This window comes from Macaca mulatta, chromosome 4 (assembly GCF_049350105.2).
Source record: "Macaca mulatta isolate MMU2019108-1 chromosome 4, T2T-MMU8v2.0, whole genome shotgun sequence".
Taxonomy (NCBI): Eukaryota; Metazoa; Chordata; class Mammalia; order Primates; family Cercopithecidae; genus Macaca; species Macaca mulatta.
Window position 1 is genome coordinate 64,934,692 of NC_133409.1, and position 19,634 is coordinate 64,954,325.

The 19,634-nt window shown below is 38.8% G+C and overlaps 1 protein-coding gene across 1 annotated transcript; it reads left to right on the plus strand.

The window, feature by feature from the left end:
- The first annotated feature begins 2,295 nt into the window (after positions 1 to 2,295).
- Positions 2,296 to 17,244, plus strand: RAB32 (RAB32, member RAS oncogene family). The gene is given in 3 exon segments (NM_001193894.3): positions 2,296 to 2,719; positions 11,874 to 12,151; positions 16,747 to 17,244. Coding segments are annotated over 3 exon segments (678 nt in total). The 5' UTR covers positions 2,296 to 2,469; the 3' UTR covers positions 16,897 to 17,244.
- Positions 17,245 to 19,634: the final 2,390 nt, after the last annotated feature.

Genomic DNA, 19,634 nt, shown 5'->3' on the forward strand with positions numbered 1-19,634 from the left:
TTTTACTCCCATCTTGACTTCTAAATTTTAAAATGCCTCCATCTCTGAAAAATACTTTTCAATAATTGTCAATTAGAGTGAGGATAGTAGGGTAAGCAGCTGCTTTAGTTTATTTAAGGAAGCGGCCAGAGGATGTCAGCTCCAGGTGTTTCTAAATATTAAGGTGATGGGGTGCATCCCTCAGCTTTATAAATGGAGAAAGCAAGGGGCTGTCCTCCATGTTTCTTCTTTAAAACAAAAACCCACAAGGCTACTACTTTCCAATCGATTTCCTAGGATTTATCTTAGAACATTTACATCTAATCCAAACACTACCAGATGAAGGCTGAAAAAGGATTGTTAGGGAAGTAAAATAAGATGGCTTCAGAGTCCCTGTGTCTTCTTTCTCAAACTCCTTCCATATTTTAAATGCTAAAGCATGATTAGCTTTTAAACAGACTATTGTGTGTGTGTGTGTGTGTATCTAAGGTATACAACATGATGTTTTGATATAGTGAAATAGTTACTAGAGTTAAGCAAATTAACATGTCCATCATCTCACATAGTTACACAATTTTTTTTCTTTTTTTCTTTTTTTTTTTTTGAGATGATCTTGCTCTGTCGCCCATGTGGAATACAGTGGTGCGACTAAGCTCACTCAGCCTCCTGGGTAGCTGGGACTACAGGTGGGTGCACCACACCCAGCTGCATTTTTTTTTAATGGTAACAGCACTTATATTCTACTCTCTTAGCAAATTTCTAGTTTACAATACAATATTTTTAACTATAACGGTCATGCTACATTAGATCTTTAGGACTTACTCATCCTATATAACTGCAACTTTGTACACTTTGACCTGAATCATTCTGTTTCTTCCCTGTCCCTGGTAACCACCACTGATTCCATGTATTCTCTCTCTCTCTCTCTGTGTGTGTGTGTGTGTGTGTGTGTGTGTGTGTAAGATTCCACATATAAGTGATATGGCACAGTGGTTTTCTTTTCGTGTCTGGCTTATTTCGCTTAGCATAATGTCTTCCAGGTTTATACATGTTGTTGCAAATGTCAGGGTCGCCTTCTAAAGGCTGACATTCCATTGTGTGTGTCTGTGCGTCCGTGAATACGCACACGTGCATGCATATGTATATATCACAATTTCTTTATCCATTAATCGTTAACAGACACTTTGGTTGTTTCCAAATCTTCACAACTGTGAATAATGCTGCATGAACTTGAAAGTGATTTCTATGAGATCCTGATTTCATTTCCTTTGGGTATACACCCAGAAGAGGGATGGCTGGGTCACTGGCTTTAGCAACGATTTTTGCGATATCACACCAAAAGCCCAGGCAACCAAAACAAACCTAGATAAATGGGACTTCATCCAACTAAAATGCTTCTGCACCGCATAGGAAATAATCAACAAAATGAAAAAAAAAAAAAAAAAAAAAACCCGCCTATAGATTGGGAGAAAATATTTGTGAGCCATGTATCTGATAAGAGGTTAATATCCAAAATACATTAAGTTCACACAACTTAGCCAAAATAAATAAATTAATAAAACACCCAATTAACTAATGGGCAAAGGATCTGAATGGACTTTTTCAGACGAAGTACAAATGACCAACAGGTATAAGAAAAGGCGCTCAAAATCACTAATGAACAGGGAAATGCAAACCAGAGCCACTAGGTATCTCCACACATCTGCTAGGATGACTTATGAAAAAGATAAGCGATAAGTGTCGGTGATGCGCGGAGCAAAGGGAACCCTGTACACTGGTGATGGGAGTGTGCACTGGAACAGCCATTACGGAAAACCCTACAGAGGTTCACTCAAAAAGTTAAAAACAGAACTACCAGGCCAGTGTTACCCGTCCTTTGTTAAGTTCAAAGTCACGGTGCCACTTCCTTTCCCATCTAAAGGGGACTGCTGGCGACCCAGGGCAAGGCCCGCAGGTGTGGCTCTCCCTGCGGGGACAGTAGGACAGGATGTGGATTTCCAGGCCAGCAGCTTCCAGGTTGGGCCCAGACGCCAGGCCAATCCAGGCCCCGGGCCGGCTCAGCCGCCTCGGCGCCTCTTCAGGGCCGCAGTGAACCTCCGACGCCCACGAAGGCTCCAGGCCGGCTCTCCGGAGGCCCACCAGCGGGCGGCTGGGCCTCCCTCCGCGCCGCGACCGCCAGGAGGCGCCGCCCGGGAGAGGAAGTCCACTTGGGCCCGGCCGGGCTTGGGGGGCGCAGAGAGTGGCGGGAGCCACCTAGCGCAGGGTCCTCCCCAGGCTGGCGCCAGGCCTTGCCCAGGTCCAGCCCCGCCCGGGTCGCGAGCACTGGCGGGTTCCGGGTCCTGTGACCGGTCAGGCGGCGTCAGCGGGCGCGGCGGAGGGCGGGCCGGCCTCGGGGGAGTTTCCGCGGCCGCCGGGGGCGGGGCGGGAGAGCGCGAGGCCGGGCGGGAGGCCAGACTCGGAGCCCCAGCACGCCGGACAGCCGCAGCGCTCATGGCGGGCGGGGGAGCCGGGGACCCCGGTCTGGGGGCGGCTGCCGCCCCGGCGCCCGAGACCCGCGAGCACCTCTTCAAGGTGCTGGTTATCGGCGAGCTTGGAGTGGGCAAGACCAGCATCATCAAGCGCTACGTCCACCAGCTCTTCTCCCAGCACTACCGGGCCACCATCGGGGTGGACTTCGCCCTCAAGGTCCTCAACTGGGACAGCAGGACTCTGGTGCGCCTGCAGCTGTGGGACATCGCGGGTAAGCGCGGCCGCTAGTTTCCCACTCCAGAGCCCAGCCGGGCCGCCCGGCTCCTCTCTGCCTCTTTACTTTTTCTTCTCTGCCTGAACTCGTCTGCCTGGGTACGTTTAGAAGAGAGAGGCCGAATCCAAGGGCGAGATGCGATGGACGCGGTCGGCTGGACTCGGTGGGGCCCGGAGGATGGGATGGGCAGTAGGAGCTGGAGCAGGTCCTGCACGCCAGAGGGAGGCGAGGAGGCCAGGGGGCCTTTTCCAAAAGTTTGAACTCTGAATAATGCAAGTGTATCATAGATACACCAGGACTAGTTGGGAAGGCTGACTTGAAGCGGGCCAGCGCCTCTCAGTCTCAACTCAAGTTCAGGGGGATTGGGTGACTTACCTGAAGCTGCACTCCTAGTTAGTGACACCACCAAGACCAAAAGTCAGGTTCATTTCCAGACCATTTTCCATCACCCGCCTTGGCTCTGAGACTGGCCTTTGTGAGGGAAACTCCATTCCTCAAATACTTTGCTCTCCTCGGAAGCCCAGGACAGACACTCGGTGAAGATTTGGGAAAGCTTTTCTGAAACTTTACGCTCACCTCTTCCTCTCTTCCTAAACCAGCACCTAGTCCCATCCCTGGTGCCCTCGCCCCCATCACTCCTCAATACACTGTTTCTCTGCCATTTGCTTTCACTTGTTCTGTTTGAGGGGGTACATTTCCCTCTGCTCTGATTTATGAACACTGGAACTTTGCCTGGTGTAGTGGTTGGGAGTGGGCGTTTTAAGATGATGTTAACTATTGGAAAGTTCATAGAAATGGTACCAAGCCAAGCGCCAGTGGCTCACGCTTGTAATCCCAGCACTTTGGAAGGCCTAGGCTGGAGGATCCCGCGAGCACAGGAGTTCGAGACCAGCCTGGGCTGTTAGTGAGACCCTGTCTCTACAACATACATACATACAAAAAATTAACCAGGCCTGGTCATGCGTGCCTGTAGTCCCAGCTACTCAGGAGCCTGAGGCAGGAGGATCACTTGAGCCTAAGAGAGGTCAAGGCTTCGGTGAGCTGTGTTCTCGCCACTGTACCCCAGCCTGGTCAACAGAGTGAGACCCTATCTCGGAAAAAATAAATAAATAAATAAAGTGCCAAAATTACTCTGTTCAATCATTACAGGTGTTAAGAAGCTCAGTCTGCAATAGAGCATTAGAATGGGAGCTGGTTTAGGGTTAGAGGATGCCCGAGGCCACCCTTCATTCTACAGTCCATAGAAGCCCATAGAGGGTATAGCTACCTGGCTGATAGCAGAGTTGGGGGGTGCGGATCACAGGTCTACTGTCTGTCTGCCAGGTAGTGCTCTTGTCATTTATAGCTTGTTACTTAACAAAGAGTGTTAAATAATTGTAACCTATAACTCATTCATTTAAGAGCACATTTCTCTCCCTCAGATAGGAGAATACATGTATGCATCTCAGTCCCTCAGAGAAAAGGAGTAATCACCCGGGGACTCAGCTTTTTGTTGTTGTTTGTTACCAAAAGCCAAAAGTTCGTTTGAAAAGTCATCTTTGAAGCCAGAGACTTTTTCGAAATACTTCCTGCTGTTGCACAGAACCCTAATGAGCAGTATTTCTGCTTCTTGACAAAGTCATGGATTCTAAAGGTTGCCTTACCATGTGACGGTCATTCTCCAGGAATCTGCAGCATAGCTGAGGATTTTCACAAAGATGGTTTAAAACTTTGCTTAGAAGGGTGATTGACCTTGCCTTACTCTTTACGTAAATTATGGCATTTTGTTATTAGATGATAATTGGGTCCTACTGCTAGTAAATTAGTATGAGTAACTAGATTTTTAAGAGTTTATAGTTAGAGACTTGAGAAAGTAAACGCAGGAGTAAGATATAAATTTTCTTTCTGGTATCACCTCTTCTTTTTTTATTAATCACAGACCTCGAATGACAGGAAGGGGTCATATCCAGTTTTTGTCAGATTCTGATACGTCTGCCTAGATGGGATATCCTTGCACTTTTCACTAAATCCAAAGCTTGAGTTTTACCAGGAAGGAAAACAAAAGTTTAAGATCTCCAAAAGGGATTTCCGGATGTTAGATATTGTTTCAACAAGTATTGTTATCCCATACAGCAAGTACAGACCAGCAATTTACAAAATTAGAGGTAAATTTATAGAAATGATTAGGCTCACATTATAAGTAAGATTTTCAGAGATAGAATTTTAATATAAGGAAAGTGAGGGAGAAAAATAGCTTAGTGAGAGACCAAAAAACAAACAAAAAAACTGTTTTAGAGACCAAAAAAAGCAAAATAAAAAAACCTTAGCCTGAAGTTTGGAGAACTATATTACTAACTGTTTGGTTTGAATATTTGAGCTACTAGTGAATCTCAGCTCATACCATTTGAATTAAGTAATGATGATGTCATGAAGGCAAAGTTAAGGCTGCTCCACAAACTTCCCCCATGGCTAAGCATACTTGCCTTATGTAGTAACAAAGTTGGATCATATTTAATTCTCAAATAATAGAAATATTCTTTGATTGCAAAATAGTAGGTAGAGCCAGTTACTTGCCATAACTAAGTTAAGGTGTGGTGTTTTTACTAGTTAGGTCTTTTTTTTTTTTTTTTTTTTGGTTGCTTTAGTGAGAGGGCAAGATAGTAAAGAAATTATGACAAATCTCTATCCTTGAAAGCTTTGGCAAGTACGATAGGCTGGAATTATCAAATGTTTTCTATACATGTATCCAAGCAGATTCAGTTGAACTCTTCAAGTTAAGAACCATTGTGATCCTCAGATACATGAATCTGTTCTTACGGCATTGAAGGAATCTGGGTTTAAAATACAGATGCAGTTTAGTGCAGTTTTTGTGTAAGACCATTGCAGTCTCTTAACTCACACATGCTTTGGGATTGCTGCTCAAAACATAACTGAATTCATATAAATGATATTTACCCAAGCATAAAATGCATGCTTGGAAGATATAAACTGTATAATCTATGCCTAAACTTATTTTCCATCGTTTTGATTCCCATCCAAAATAGAACGTGCATCCTGATTGCCTTGCTCCATCTTATACTTTGTCAGTTAGTATACCTAGTAATCTCCCTTTGTCTTTTTTTTCATAACTCTCCTATAATCCTTCATGAGCAAGAATCTGGAATATTACCTCTTGACACTTTCCTGATTTTAATGGTAGTTTTCAGTCACATATACACATATTTCTAATTATAAAGAAGCCGTGCTTTGAGGAATTAGTCTGTGTAATTATTTGTAGTCTCCATCTTAAACACAGATACTGCAGTTAAGTTTCCAGTGTTTATTGGTGGCTGATTACATACCAAGTCATTTACAAGGCTTTTTAAAATCTTTGTTACATATGGGTAATCTGGCTCTTGTACAATCTTGCCATCCTCAGCCTTATTCAAGCTCAATTGTTGTGCTGAATTATAAGCGAAGCCAACTGGCCCATTTACATCTGTAAATCTTTCACTGTTCCTGAGTCCTGAGACACCTTTAAGTGCCGCAGTCTGGGCTATCCATTCACAATTGTCCAGGCAGGCAGCTGGTCAGCATAATAACATATTTGTATTACTGCACATGGAAATTCCCCTGATAATGGCAGTCCTATTGCCCTTCCCTTTTGAATGTGTTACCATCCTTCATGGCCTCAATTAGCCCTCATAAGCTAAAAGATGCTCAGGTTATTAGTAGAGATAGTAGAGCACTGATAGGAAGTTCTACAACTTTCCTTTGCTCTCAGCCATTTGCCATTCTACCTTTAGAGTTGAATGAATTATAGGTTTTAGTGGTCCTGTAATCTAAACACAGAAAGGTATAGTAACTTGTGTGGACACAGGTTTCATGACTCACATATGAAAGCAATACACTTAAAAGGATAGCAGAATTTTGGTTTATTGGTGTCAAAACAGCAGCACAAATACTTTTCAAAATTTCCAAATGTTCTGGTTATCATGAAATTAGTCATGTGTATGTTATCTTGACCTTCCAATTTTCTTAAGCTTTTGATATGAAATTTTCAGCGAGTCTCATTCTGTAATAAATGTACCCAGGATTTTGTTTTTAGTCAGATATGATGGGGACATCAGATCAGGAGATGGATTGCCATTGGAAAGATAGTTTATCATAGTTCCCAAGAGTGGGGGCACATTTTGCCACACCACATGAGGCCACAGGGAAAAGCAGCAGGGTTGGTCATGAGAAAGAAGGAGCAAGGAAAATGCATGGGCTGGAGCTTTTACTGTGGCTTTTGCAGGAAGGAACCAGTGAGGTAGGGTAGGCAAGCTAAGCAAGTTGAGGACTGGCTAGTTTGAATAATTTTGGTGTACTCTGGGTGATAGGAGTAGTCTCTAGTTGTCCAGTATTGGGCTGTGGGGTGATTTGGGACAGGGGATAGTGTCCCAGACTGCAGGATCCTGGTGCAAGGAGGCAGGTGGTATGGATTTAGGATTGATGGGCTGACTGATATGGTGTGCATGTCAGAGGTATGCTCCAAGATAGCTCCTTTGCTGTCTCTAGAAATTAGCTACCCGTGGGAGGATCAGTCCCTCCCCAGGCCTGCAATGCCCCAAGTTGTCAAAACATCATAAAGTGTAGAAAAAACACCATTAATACGTATTCCTAGGCACTTACTAAAGATTGAGAGATTAAAGTACTCTTCCAAAGAAGGAAAATTTGAAGATCTCAGATTAAGTATTTCCTTAAAATAATAAGGATTTCACACTAAATCAACACTTAAGTAGTGGGCCACGTCCACAAGTTTAAGTTGTCTTAGGTTTGTAGAACTCTTCTCTTGGATGGTGAAAGAAGTGCATAGATACAAATTTGGGGAGACTTCTGGAGGGTGAGACAAAAGAGCAAGGTAAAGTTGTTTTAGAATTCTATTCAATTATATTTTCAAAAGGTTTTGTGCTTTTTAATAGTTGAGTAGGCTATAAACATCTAGTCTTTTCACTGTTCTTTCACGGACCTTGAGAAAGACAGACCAATGTGAAAATAAATGGATGGCAAGGGTTTAGTTTAAGGCTCCAACAAAGTCTTTCTAACTAACAGATGCCCATGTATTCTCCTGTTCCCCATGATTTTCACTCACTTTTATCCCGATATTTTTCTTAAGCATCATCTGCAGTGGTTTTCCTATTTTTTTCTTCATTCAGTTTTGTTACTCTTTTACTTTACAGATTTATTTAATCTGGGTTTCAAAAGGTGGTAGATGAGCAAAAAAGATACTTTGTACATGATTTAAGTTAGTTTTACAACTGGAGGAACTTAGCATATCTATGTGTTGTAAATCTTTGAAGCAACATAGTTAAATATAAATATAGGTTACACCTACTTAGGTTTTTGGAGAGCAACCCTTAATTTTATGTTACAATTATTATTTTAAATTCATCTTATCTTTTCCCACTCCCTAATTAAACCTCATGTGTTTTGGAAATTTTTGTTTTTTAACTTGCTTTACCATTTCTGAAGCATTAATGGATTAATTAAGAATTTATTAAAAAGAGATTACAAATTCATTAAAATAGAAAGTATATTTTGCTATTATTTTAGAAAACAAACTGTTTCCCTACATACATGGTATTGGCCTTTTGATGCTGGGTTATTTACATTTTATTTCCATTGCTGTCTGGATTCAGTGATTATAGAATATATAGAAAATCGGTATAACATTCAAATTATAATACGGGAACCTAAAATATCAATGTTAGAGCCAGGAGGACTTAGTGATCCCTACAGATCCCTGAGACCAGTTGGCATAGTTAAGCCAAAAAAGTTTCTTGCCTGAGGTTGCTTGAATGTTGGGCGCTTAGCATTTTGAATCCCTGGCATAGTTAGACTTGATTTATCAAGTTTGTTTTTCTCTGCAAACCATTTTTACAATTACAAGGTAGAGCACATAACGAGCTAATAGTTTAAAGCTTTCACATGTTTAATTGGCACCATTTTTAAAAAGAATACTCAGGCTTTCATCATGCGGTAAACTTGTGGAGCACTCAATAATAGCTGACATTTATGCAGGGCTTACCTGGCATTTTACACTGTTTTGAACTTGAAGTATAACTTAACATGCATAGACCACCTCCACTTCAAGATATAAAATATTCTTAGCCTTCTAAAACAGAAATCAGCTACGTTTTCTATAAAGGGCCTGACAAATATTTTAGGTTTTGTAGGCCATTTCATGTATGTGGCCACTATTCAACTCTGCCATCGTAAGACAAAAACAGACGTAGACAACATGTAAACAAATAAGGGTAACTGAATTCCAGTAAAACCTTTTTTAGCTGGATTAGGTCATTGGCTGTAGTTCATCAAACTGCCCTGGAAGACTTAGGCAGGAACTAAGTTTAACCCTCTCAGTTACCCTCGAAGGGAGGTATTATTTTGTATACTTTTATGGAGGTATAATTGACATACAATAAGCAGTACAATTTGAAAAGTTTTTGCATCACTGTAGTCAATATTTCAAATATTTTCATCATCACAAAAGTGTTCTTCTCTTGCCCCTTTGGAATATATACCCTGCCTTTCCCAAGGCAACCATTTATCTGCTTTCTCTTACTGTATTGTCATAGTTTGCACTTTTTACAATTTGATATGAATGAACTCATGTAACATTACCCACTTGCGCTCTGACCTGGCTTCTTTTACAAAGCATAATGATTTTGAGATACATTCATGTTTTTGCTTGTATCCATGGTTTTGTTCCTTTCCTTTCTATTGTTGAGCTGTATTTCGTTGTATAACTAGATGATAGTTTATCCATTAATCTGTTGATTGACATTTGATTTGGCATCTGTGAACATAATGAAAGTGACTTTGAGAGTTCAAGTTGTCCACATCCTGGTCAACACTTGGTGTATTCAGACTTCTTAATTTTAGCCATTCCTGTGGGAGTGAAGTGTCAAGTTGTGATTTAAATTTGCATTTCCCCAGTGACTAATGATGTTGAACATCTTTTCCTGTGCTTATTTTTTTTTTCATCACATACATTTTCTGGCAAACTGTTCCAATCTTTTGCTTACATTATTAATTTTTTTATCTTCTTCTTTGGGAGTCTTGAGAGTTTATATATTCTGGGTATAAGCCCTTTGTCAGATAAACAGTTTGCATTTTTTCTCCCAGCCATTGCCTTTTGTTTTCACTTACTTAACCAAGTAATTGACACTTTTGATTTGCCATATAGTGTGGTTGTTTAAAAAGTACACTCTGATGTCAGGACTGCCACCAAATTTTGAATCCTAATCTTGGGAACTAAAGAAAATTAATATTTTTAAGCCACAGGATCTTCTTCTAAATTACTTGTCATAAACATTTCTGATTTTCTTATGCTTTACCAGAAAGGTTATATGAGTAAATATTTAAATAAGACTCACTAGTAAAAGGAAATACTTGAAATTTAAAGATCATTCCCCTCCCCCCCCCAAAAAATAGTCACTAAAGTTTAACAGCTCTTTGTTAACTTCTAGGTTTCTGACTGCTCTTTTACTAGTTTGACACCCCACTCTCTTTTCTAAATTAAAGATATAGCCCAAAGGAATACTTTATTACCATGTAATTATCTTGAAATCTTACTTTTTCAATTTCCTAATTTAAGACTATCTTATCTTGTTGCTTAGTCCTTTCATATTCAATAATTGAAATATATGAAAATGGAAGTGGTTGGTAATGTGTGCACTGCATTTGAAATTGGAATCTGAATCATTTCAATGCATATGTAGTCTTTCTGCAGAATAGTGATTTTGAACAGTTGGCATATCATCGAAGTTTTTATAAATGTCAGCATTATGAGCCAATGAACTATATAGTTGGTCAGATTTACATTACAATAATATATGAACATAATATTAGGGTTTTTTTATGTGACCATTTGTTACAGTAAAATTTAGACCTTTGGACTATTACAATACAGCTTCAGTTAAACAATATGAGGAGTCATCACAAAACAAACCTTAACTTTATCCATTCACATTTGGCCATTGTTTTATTCTTCCATTATTCCCTAAAACAATATATAAAATTATATTGCATTGTAGAGTTTGGAGAAGGAAGAATTTTATATTTTGGGGTATCTTTGCATCTGTGCAGATAAAATGTATCAATAAAATGTAGATAAAGCCGGTTGCTCATGTGTTTCAAGAGGAAAGTGTCTTTATCATAGAACAGAGTGATACATCTCCGATGTGCATTGATTGCCAATCATTTTTCCTTCACACTGTAGTCAGTAACTAAGTCAAGGCAACTGCAAGATAGTTCAGAAAGGCTAGCATCCCACTTCTATAGGTGTGGGGGAGTCAGAAGACCTGAATTCTAGTCCTGTCTTCTTTAGTCAGTGATACTGTAATCCTGGCCAAGCATCCCTTTGCCTGTTGTTACATCTGTCAGATGAAAAGGATTTTCCTATGCCAAAGATTAGTACAACAGCAGATAGTAAGAATGCTTTGCAAAGTCCCATATAATGTACAAAGCAGATTTTTCCCAAAGTGTTTGACATAAGTTAAATTATTTTTTAAGTACAATGATATTTGAAGAACCCTGGAATTGATTCTTCTTGTAACAACACAACCAGTTGTGCTTTTTGTTCTGAAATAGATTTTCATGTGTCTGCTACTTACGGGGTGAAATCTTGCATATTGCATCAGAAGTGGGTATGGGCTAGAGATATGAAGGAGAGATGAGTTGAGAACATGAGCTACTTTATCTCATGTCGAGCCTTAATCTATTGGACTAGCATGTTACCCACTGCACTTATCTCCTTCCTACAGGCTTCATTTCTTCTATTCTTGTCTCTTCTTCCTCTACTTCCAGCTTTGTGTTTTCCTTTAGTGCCTCTCTTCTCTTAAACTAAGGGGAGAGGAGTTGGAATAAATGACAGACTTTGTAGCTTTAAATATTATCATATTGGTTTTATGGAGAATATATCATACAGAACATAAAACTAATTCATTAGGTACTTAAACCAAATTATCAGACACATCTGCTGTATAGGTCATCGTCTGTATGGATAGCCTTAATCACACCAGGTTATGCTGCTCTGGAATGGAAGATATTTGTTCATAGTATTGCTGTTGGGGTAAAAGGAGTTATACTTAAATGTAAACTCTGTCTGAATGACAAGTTTTTATTTTTTTCCTATATTTATGTCTAGGGCAGGAGCGATTTGGCAACATGACCCGAGTATACTACAAGGAAGCTGTTGGTGCTTTTGTAGTCTTTGATATATCAAGAAGTTCTACATTTGAGGCAGTCTTAAAATGGAAAAGTGATCTGGATAGTAAAGTTCATCTTCCAAATGGCAGCCCTATCCCTGCTGTCCTCTTGGCTAACAAATGTGACCAGAACAAGGACAGTAGCCAGACTCCTTCCCAGATGGACCAGTTCTGCAAAGAACATGGCTTCGCCGGATGGTTTGAAACTTCTGCAAAGGTGAGATCTGCTTTGCTTATGCATCTTTTGCTTTCTAGCCCATAAATCTAGGCTGTAACGCTTAAGTATTTAGATGTATTTGTGTGAGTGGTGTTTGAAAGTCTGGAAAATGAGAAGTGTAGCATGGATGTGTTATAGCTTCTTTCAGTCCACAACAGTACTGCTTTCCAAATTGGCTAATGGCTAATAGAAGGGCAGATTTTCCATAAAAACAAAAAGTTATTTAGAGCAAAAAGCAAATGACATTTTCTGTGAGTCTGAGTTTTTAACTGAGGTACTTCTCATGTAACTGGAGTGGATGGGGGTATTGTCAAGCACAAGAATTTTTGATTTTTGCAAAACGCTAAATGAATAGGAAGATGCCTCTGGTGAAGATGTGTGTCACATGCAGGACCATGTGAAAAGATCAGAGAGGAGATTTATTCAGATGATGTTTGAAGAGTTTTAGGTTAACTGTGTATGAAAGATTTGAAACAGCTGGAAAGTATCAACATTTGTGGTATGCTTCATAAATAGTAAAGTGAGAATTTTTTCTTTTGTCGATTATGGAAAGCTGAATAAAATATTTTCTGAAGGAAAAAGTAAAACAGTAAGTTGGCTTTCAAAAATTTTAACAGTCTAGTGACCGGGCATGGTGGCTCATGCCTGTTTCCTAGCACTCTGGGAGGCCGAGGCGGGCGGATTGGGCAGATCACTTGAACTGGGAGTTCGAGACTAGCCTGGGCAACATGGCAAAACCCCGTCTCTACCAAAAAATACAAAAAGTAGCTGAGCATGGTGGTGCATGCCTGTGGTCCTAGCTTCTCGAGAGGCTGAGGCGGGATGATCACTTGAGTCTGGGAGGCAGAGGTTGCAGTGAGCCAAGATCACACCACTGCATTCCAGCCTGGGTGACAAAGTGAGACCCCATCTCAAAAAAAAAAAAAAAAAAAAAAAAAAATTCTTAACAGTCTGGATATAGAAAAAAGGTGAAAATAATACATATATGAAATGTTTGGAGGGGAGTTGTGTGCATTGGAAGTTTCATATAAGGGGGTTAGTGACAGTCCGATTTATGTAAGAATGATGAAATGTTTGCAAAATTCTGTAATGACAGATAAACATTATACCATAAATTTGTTGAAATCTTAACACAGTTCTAGCTTTTAGTTTATGTTCTGTGGATTTCGTGTGTGTGTTTATGTGTGTTTTTATATACGTTTGCACTTATGTATGTATCACTGTTCCTCCAAATCACCCACCTCATTCTGGGTATTTAGCTCTACTAGAAACTTACCCTTAGAGTAAAAAAACTACTTGATGCCCATCATGATCTGCGGGATAAAAGCAAAGCAATGAGAGACTGCGCAAAAGAGAGACTGCTCCAAAAACATTGAGTAATGATGGAGTGACTGGGAAAAAAAAAAGACTGTTTACTAGAGGCAGAAATGTACACTCCTAAGCTAGAGGCTAACTGAATAAATATAGCATCTTAAAATTTCCTTCTTTAAATAAAACAGTGGTAGAAGAAAGATGAAACCCAGGGGTGCTATGTGAGCACTTAACCTGACATGAAGAAGAAAATCACAGAAAGAAAGCCTTCTTATAGAGAAGGTACCTCAGCCTCCCAAGAAGCTAGGACCACAGGCATGTGCCACCATGCCCAGCTACTTTTTGTATTTTTGGTAGAGACAGAGTTTTCCCATGTTGCCCAGGCTGGACTCGAGCGCTGAGCTGGAGCAATCTGCCCACCTCAGCCCCCCAAAGTGCTAGGATTACAGACATGTTCTTCTGGACACTCATGCCCTCTGTCTGCTCTGTATGCCTTTTGGGTGATTTGCTCTGCTTCCCAGCTTTGCTGTAAAAAGACCAAAAAAAAAAAAAGGCAGTAAATGTAACTGCTTATGCGAGTGTACATTTTGGTAGAGGAGTTTTATAAATTATAGACAAAATTCTCCTTTAGGCTTTATTTAATCTTTCAGGTAATAAATCCAGATTTGCCCCCAGATGTAAGACGTCACGTGACTAGTAGCTTGTGACTGTGTAAGTCATCGGTTTCATTTTATTTATGGATACGATTACACGCAGAGGTGAAAGGTGAAGCACTGTTTAAAAGTTTCAAATTTGTTCTGTGTTTCCCTACAAACATAGTAGAAGTGGCTTCTGTAGAATTTCTTTAGCAGTAAACCAGGGGTGTTCCAAGAGAATAACAGTAATAAAAAAATTAGGTTAAAAATCTTAGATTTAAGGCTTAAAGTACTGCCTAAATGTCACTAGTAGGTATACTTGTGAGCTGGCCAGCAGCTGACTTCAGATCTGACTTTTGCTTGAACTGCAGTCATCTGAATTTCACTAGGAATACAGGCAAAAGATAACTTTTGCAAATACATTTCATCATTTCACCTTTATGGCAAATAATGGATTTCTAATATAAAACTTTAATACTGTTAACATATGGGAATTACATTAACATGTGACTACACTGACATTGGAATTTTAACCAGTTGCTTCCACATACAGTTAGAGAATTTTATAATTATTTGCTATAACGGGGATAGCTGAGACTGAATGTCACTTGGACGTTCAAAAGATCAATACTTGAATTAAAGTTAACACTTATCTTGGGGGTGGAGGCAAAAAATAACTAAAAAGCTGGTTTCAGTGCTGTGAAAGATGCCTGTACGTAGCCTAGCTCTTTTAGGTTCCTTGTTGTCTGATAAAGGCTTTACAAATAAGGAAAAAGGCTGCAGTGAACCTTGTAGCATTGGAGTGGATTAGACATTAATATGAGCTTCAGGTTTCATATGTGTGTGTGTGTGTGTGTAAGAGTATCTGCATATATATGTGAGAATGTGTGTAGGTGTATGTATGTACACACACATATGTGTAAACAGATGAAGTTGATATAGATGCGTGTACCATACTAGCCATACCTGCTGAGAGGGCTTAAAAGCAATGACACCACGGAACCAATTAACTTACCGAGTGCTCAAAATTCGGTTTTTAAATATCATTCTCCAGTAAAAAGAATGGGAATCCCTGGAGTAATGCCTGATTTCAGGGTGGACGGGACAAGGAAAGTAAAGATGTGCCTGTGATATTTTGTTGTGCGAGAAACTAAGGAAGTGCTCACAAAATGATGGGGACATGTCACAAAGATACAGGATACTGCCATACAAGCTCCAAACATGTAAGACAATTTGAGCAACAACGTAAATAATTTCTGTAATGGGTTCAACTTACAGAGTAAACTAATAATCCATGATAGAAATGAACAAATGAATAAATAAATGAGGGAGAAGGGAACCTCTTTCTAACAGTAGAATTCCAGCTAATAAATGTAGAAGGAATGGCAGAAATAAAAAGTCACCATTAAACACCACAGTGATGACTGTTGTAGGGAGGAATTAATTGATGCTAACATTAGTGGGGGAAAGTGTGGTAAGAAACAGGATATTGACATATTTGCACTAAGTACAAAGGGAAAAATAATAACTTTTCTGTGGAGAAACCTGGCAAAAACAACTTTAAGCAGTGTGCTTCCTGATAAACTGTGCAGGGTACATCACTTGTGTTTTATTTCTGCCAAAAATATGTAAGTTGAATTTAATGATAAGGAAACATCAAACATCGCAGATGGAGGTATATTCACCAGCCAGTGCTCTCTGAGAGTGTCAAGGTCATGAAAAGCAAGGAGACTGAGGAACTGTTCCAGAGTAAAAGAGACCCCGGGGCGACAACAGTGAAGTACAGCCTGTGATCCTACATCTGAAATAGGGCATTGAAATAATTGACACAATTTGAGTAAGCTTGTTAGACTAACACTGATACTACACTATTGTATAATTTCCTGATTTTGATAGTTGTATTCTGGTTATCTAAGATGTTAATATTTGAGAAATATGTGTGAATGGTAGGAATGTTCACTATTTTTGCAATATTTTAGTAAATCTGAAATTATTTAAAAATGAAGTTAAATATTTTTTAAAATAAGCACAGTTTTTTCAATGTGTTACTTACCGTGTGTTTAATGATAACTTATAATTCAGTCACACAAATGCTGTGACAGCTAATAATTCCTTAGGGTGTCCTTAATGGACGTTGCACTGACAACATTGTTTCAGGCTAATTTATACACGACAACTAAAAGGAATAATTTGTACTTAGAGATGGAGAAGTGACATGATACATTTATCATATTTTAATGTGGTTTGAGCCCTTTCAATTTTTTTTTCACAGTGTATCCTGACTGCTTGAATTAGATATTCAAGGGCCGGAATTTTTTTTATTTGGAATGGCTTCATTATATGAATTGCAGCCCAGAGCAAAGATTCATTTTCAACTATCGAGATAGCTCATTGAACCTCAGTGGCAAAGATTTAAGATAGGAACATCAAAAAAAGTGTCCTTCATAAAAATAAGGGAATTCTTTCCATCACCACATTATTCTTTAACATTCAGCTCTAAGTGGGCACACACTTTAGTATTAGAGGAAAGTAGCTGTGCACTTGCAATGCCACCTCTAACAAATTTTTCTGGTCCCATTCATACTGTTAATGCCTTATTCTAGGAATTAATTCTAAAATTTAACCCTGTTCTTCCTTTCTGCATTACAGGATAACATAAACATAGAGGAAGCTGCCCGGTTCCTAGTGGAGAAGATTCTTGCAAACCACCAAAGCTTTCCTAATGAAGAAAACGATGTGGGCAAAATTAAGCTAGATCAAGAGACCTTGAGAGCAGAGAGCAAATCCCAGTGTTGCTGATAGGGCTTCTGCTTCTCTCGTGTGTGCCTCAGCTCTGAAGAAGTTCCTGAGAATGGGTTATGGATGTCATGTTAGCTGTGAGTCTTCCCACAGGTGGCACTTCAAAAGGCAGCACCACTGGGTGCCGGCACTTATTTGAAAATGGAACTTTGGGAGAAGTATCCTTGCCAGTGGCTCTGTAACTTAACAGATGACAATTAAGCTTTTGTCATTGTCGCCATCATATGGAAGATAATGTTTACATCCTTTTAAACATCTTTTTATATGACAGTTCCTTAGGATTTGGTAAACCTTCCAAGTTGTAGCTTTTAATGTAAGTGCTGAGGTGGTAATAAAATGTTACCTCCAGTCTTATGGTCATTTTGAGTCTATATTTTTGCCATCTTATTGTATCCTCACTTTTTAGGGGGGGTTTTAGATTCTATTAGCCACAAAGGCTTGAGGTTTCTCTTTAGCAATTTTCTATTCAAAACTTTGGAAAGGCCAGGTATGGTGGCTCATGCCTATAATCCCAGCACTTTAAGAAGGTGAGGCAGGAAGATCACTTGAGCCCAGGAGTTTGAGGTCACAGTGAGCTATGATTGTACCACGGCACTCCAGCCTGAGCAACAGAGTGAGAACCTCTTAAAACAAGACAAACCTTTTGAAACTTTGTGTAAAATTATTTTCCTTACATATAATTTACCCATTCATAGCTGGTGTGGCATGTGGTCACTCTTCTTAAATACATTAAAATGACCTTAATGACTGAAAAAGTACTCACAGCACATCTGTATTATGGATGTTTCCCTCTGGATATGGTTACTACCCCTTGGAAACTCTATAAATGAGCATTTCTTCTTTTCTCTCCCTAGTCCTTTCTCTCTTCTCTTTTTCCTGTTTATGTTCATAACTGAAGGCCTATGTGATATGATGGTTGCAATTCTTTCTCAAGTTTGTGATAGCAATGGTCAAGGAGAGAATGTATTTCAAAGCATATACAATTAAATCTGAGCTTCTATAGTATGAATTGTGAAAGACACTAGGTCGTGTATGGTTTTGTATAAGGGTTGGGACATTTAAAGTATAATATCTAAGAAACTTAAGGCAGACTCACAATATTTGCATTACCATTTAAGCCAATTAAGGAAAATAATAAATATTTTGACTGAAGTCTTACTTTTGAATTACTATAGTTCTATAATAGAAAGATAATATGGGATATACTTTTCTGCCTTAGAAAACTTTGTTCACTTTTGCCTTCTATTTTTAAGGGACTTACTTATATCATGTCCAACTTACTGATTTAAGAAAGATCCAAACTTACTTCTTTCAAAGAAAATGTTAAGAGCTTTTTGGCACAATCCAAAGCTAATGCAAAATGAGACCTTGACCAAATTTGTTTTATACATTAAGTGAACTTGGATGGGAAAGATTCATTAATTTATTGCGCACGAAACAAAGGCCTAGGCTTGGCAAGATCTAATCTCAACACTTTGTGAGGTCAAGGAGGGAGAATCTCTTGAGTCCAGGAGTTCAAGACCAGCCCTAGCAACATAGAGAGACGTTGTCTCTACAAAAATCAAAAACAAAAACAAAACTCCAAAAAACACGGCAAGAAGTGCATTTGCTTTGACAGCTATGTTCTGGAAATAAATAATAGTTGTCATGAACCATAAAATGTAGCTCTCTTTTCATTAAACCTAACTTTTGCCTAGAAATCACATATATGTTTATATATTACATATTTAAGAAAGAAAGAAAACGCTTTAGACCTCTTTGGATATGTATTCTACATATCTACATAGCACCAGATTTTCTGAAGTGAAAAAGTAAAAGACCCTGATTTAAGTAATATATATCTTTTAATGACTATTAACACCTGTTTTTTTTTAATGTTGAATTAAATCTATCTTTCTAAAATATGTTTCATACTCCTAAGTTTTTTTCTACTCTAGGTACAATTTTTCAGCCTTTTTTATATTTCAAAGTCCAATGGTATTATGAAATGGTGCTTAACCTCAAATGTTAGAAATATAAAGCTTATGCTAAGTAGTTTCTGAAAAAGATTGCAGTCTGCTTGGAATTTTCTTTTTTATATGTTAATTTTCATTTTTACAAGAAATCCATTGTGCTTAAATTCCCCCTAATAGTACATTCAAAATCAGGAGTATTACACTCTCATTGCCCATCTTTACAATTGTTAATAACTTCTCAGAGTAATTTTAACATTGGTAATACCGTAAGTAAATTGTTTTTTGTAAACACTTAGGATTCTTTTTCGTGTGAGATAGTTTATTGTATTTACCATTTCCTACAGTTTAGAAATAAAACTGAGTAACTATTTCACATTATGTTTAAAGTCTTGCCACTATTTGTTTTTATAACTTAAACATAAAATTTGAATTTAGGGTGAGCTGCATAAATAGCCAAAAGAAAGAATACTCTGACTTTGAAAAATCAATTACATACACACACAGATACACATAAAAACACACACACTGGATGAGACACTGGCAAGAAGTACAGAATACTTCGTTAATAAAAGGGATTTTTTTTGTATGAGTCTCAGGCATCAAAAATGTACCAATATTCTAATCATATATATGTAATTTATATATGTATGTACAAATTGAGTTACATTATATTTTATATGCATATATGTATACTTATGTGTCCGGAATTGGGGGGTTCTTGGTCTCACTGACTTAAAGAATGAAGCCGCAGACCCTCGTGGTGAGTGTTACAGCTCTTAAAGG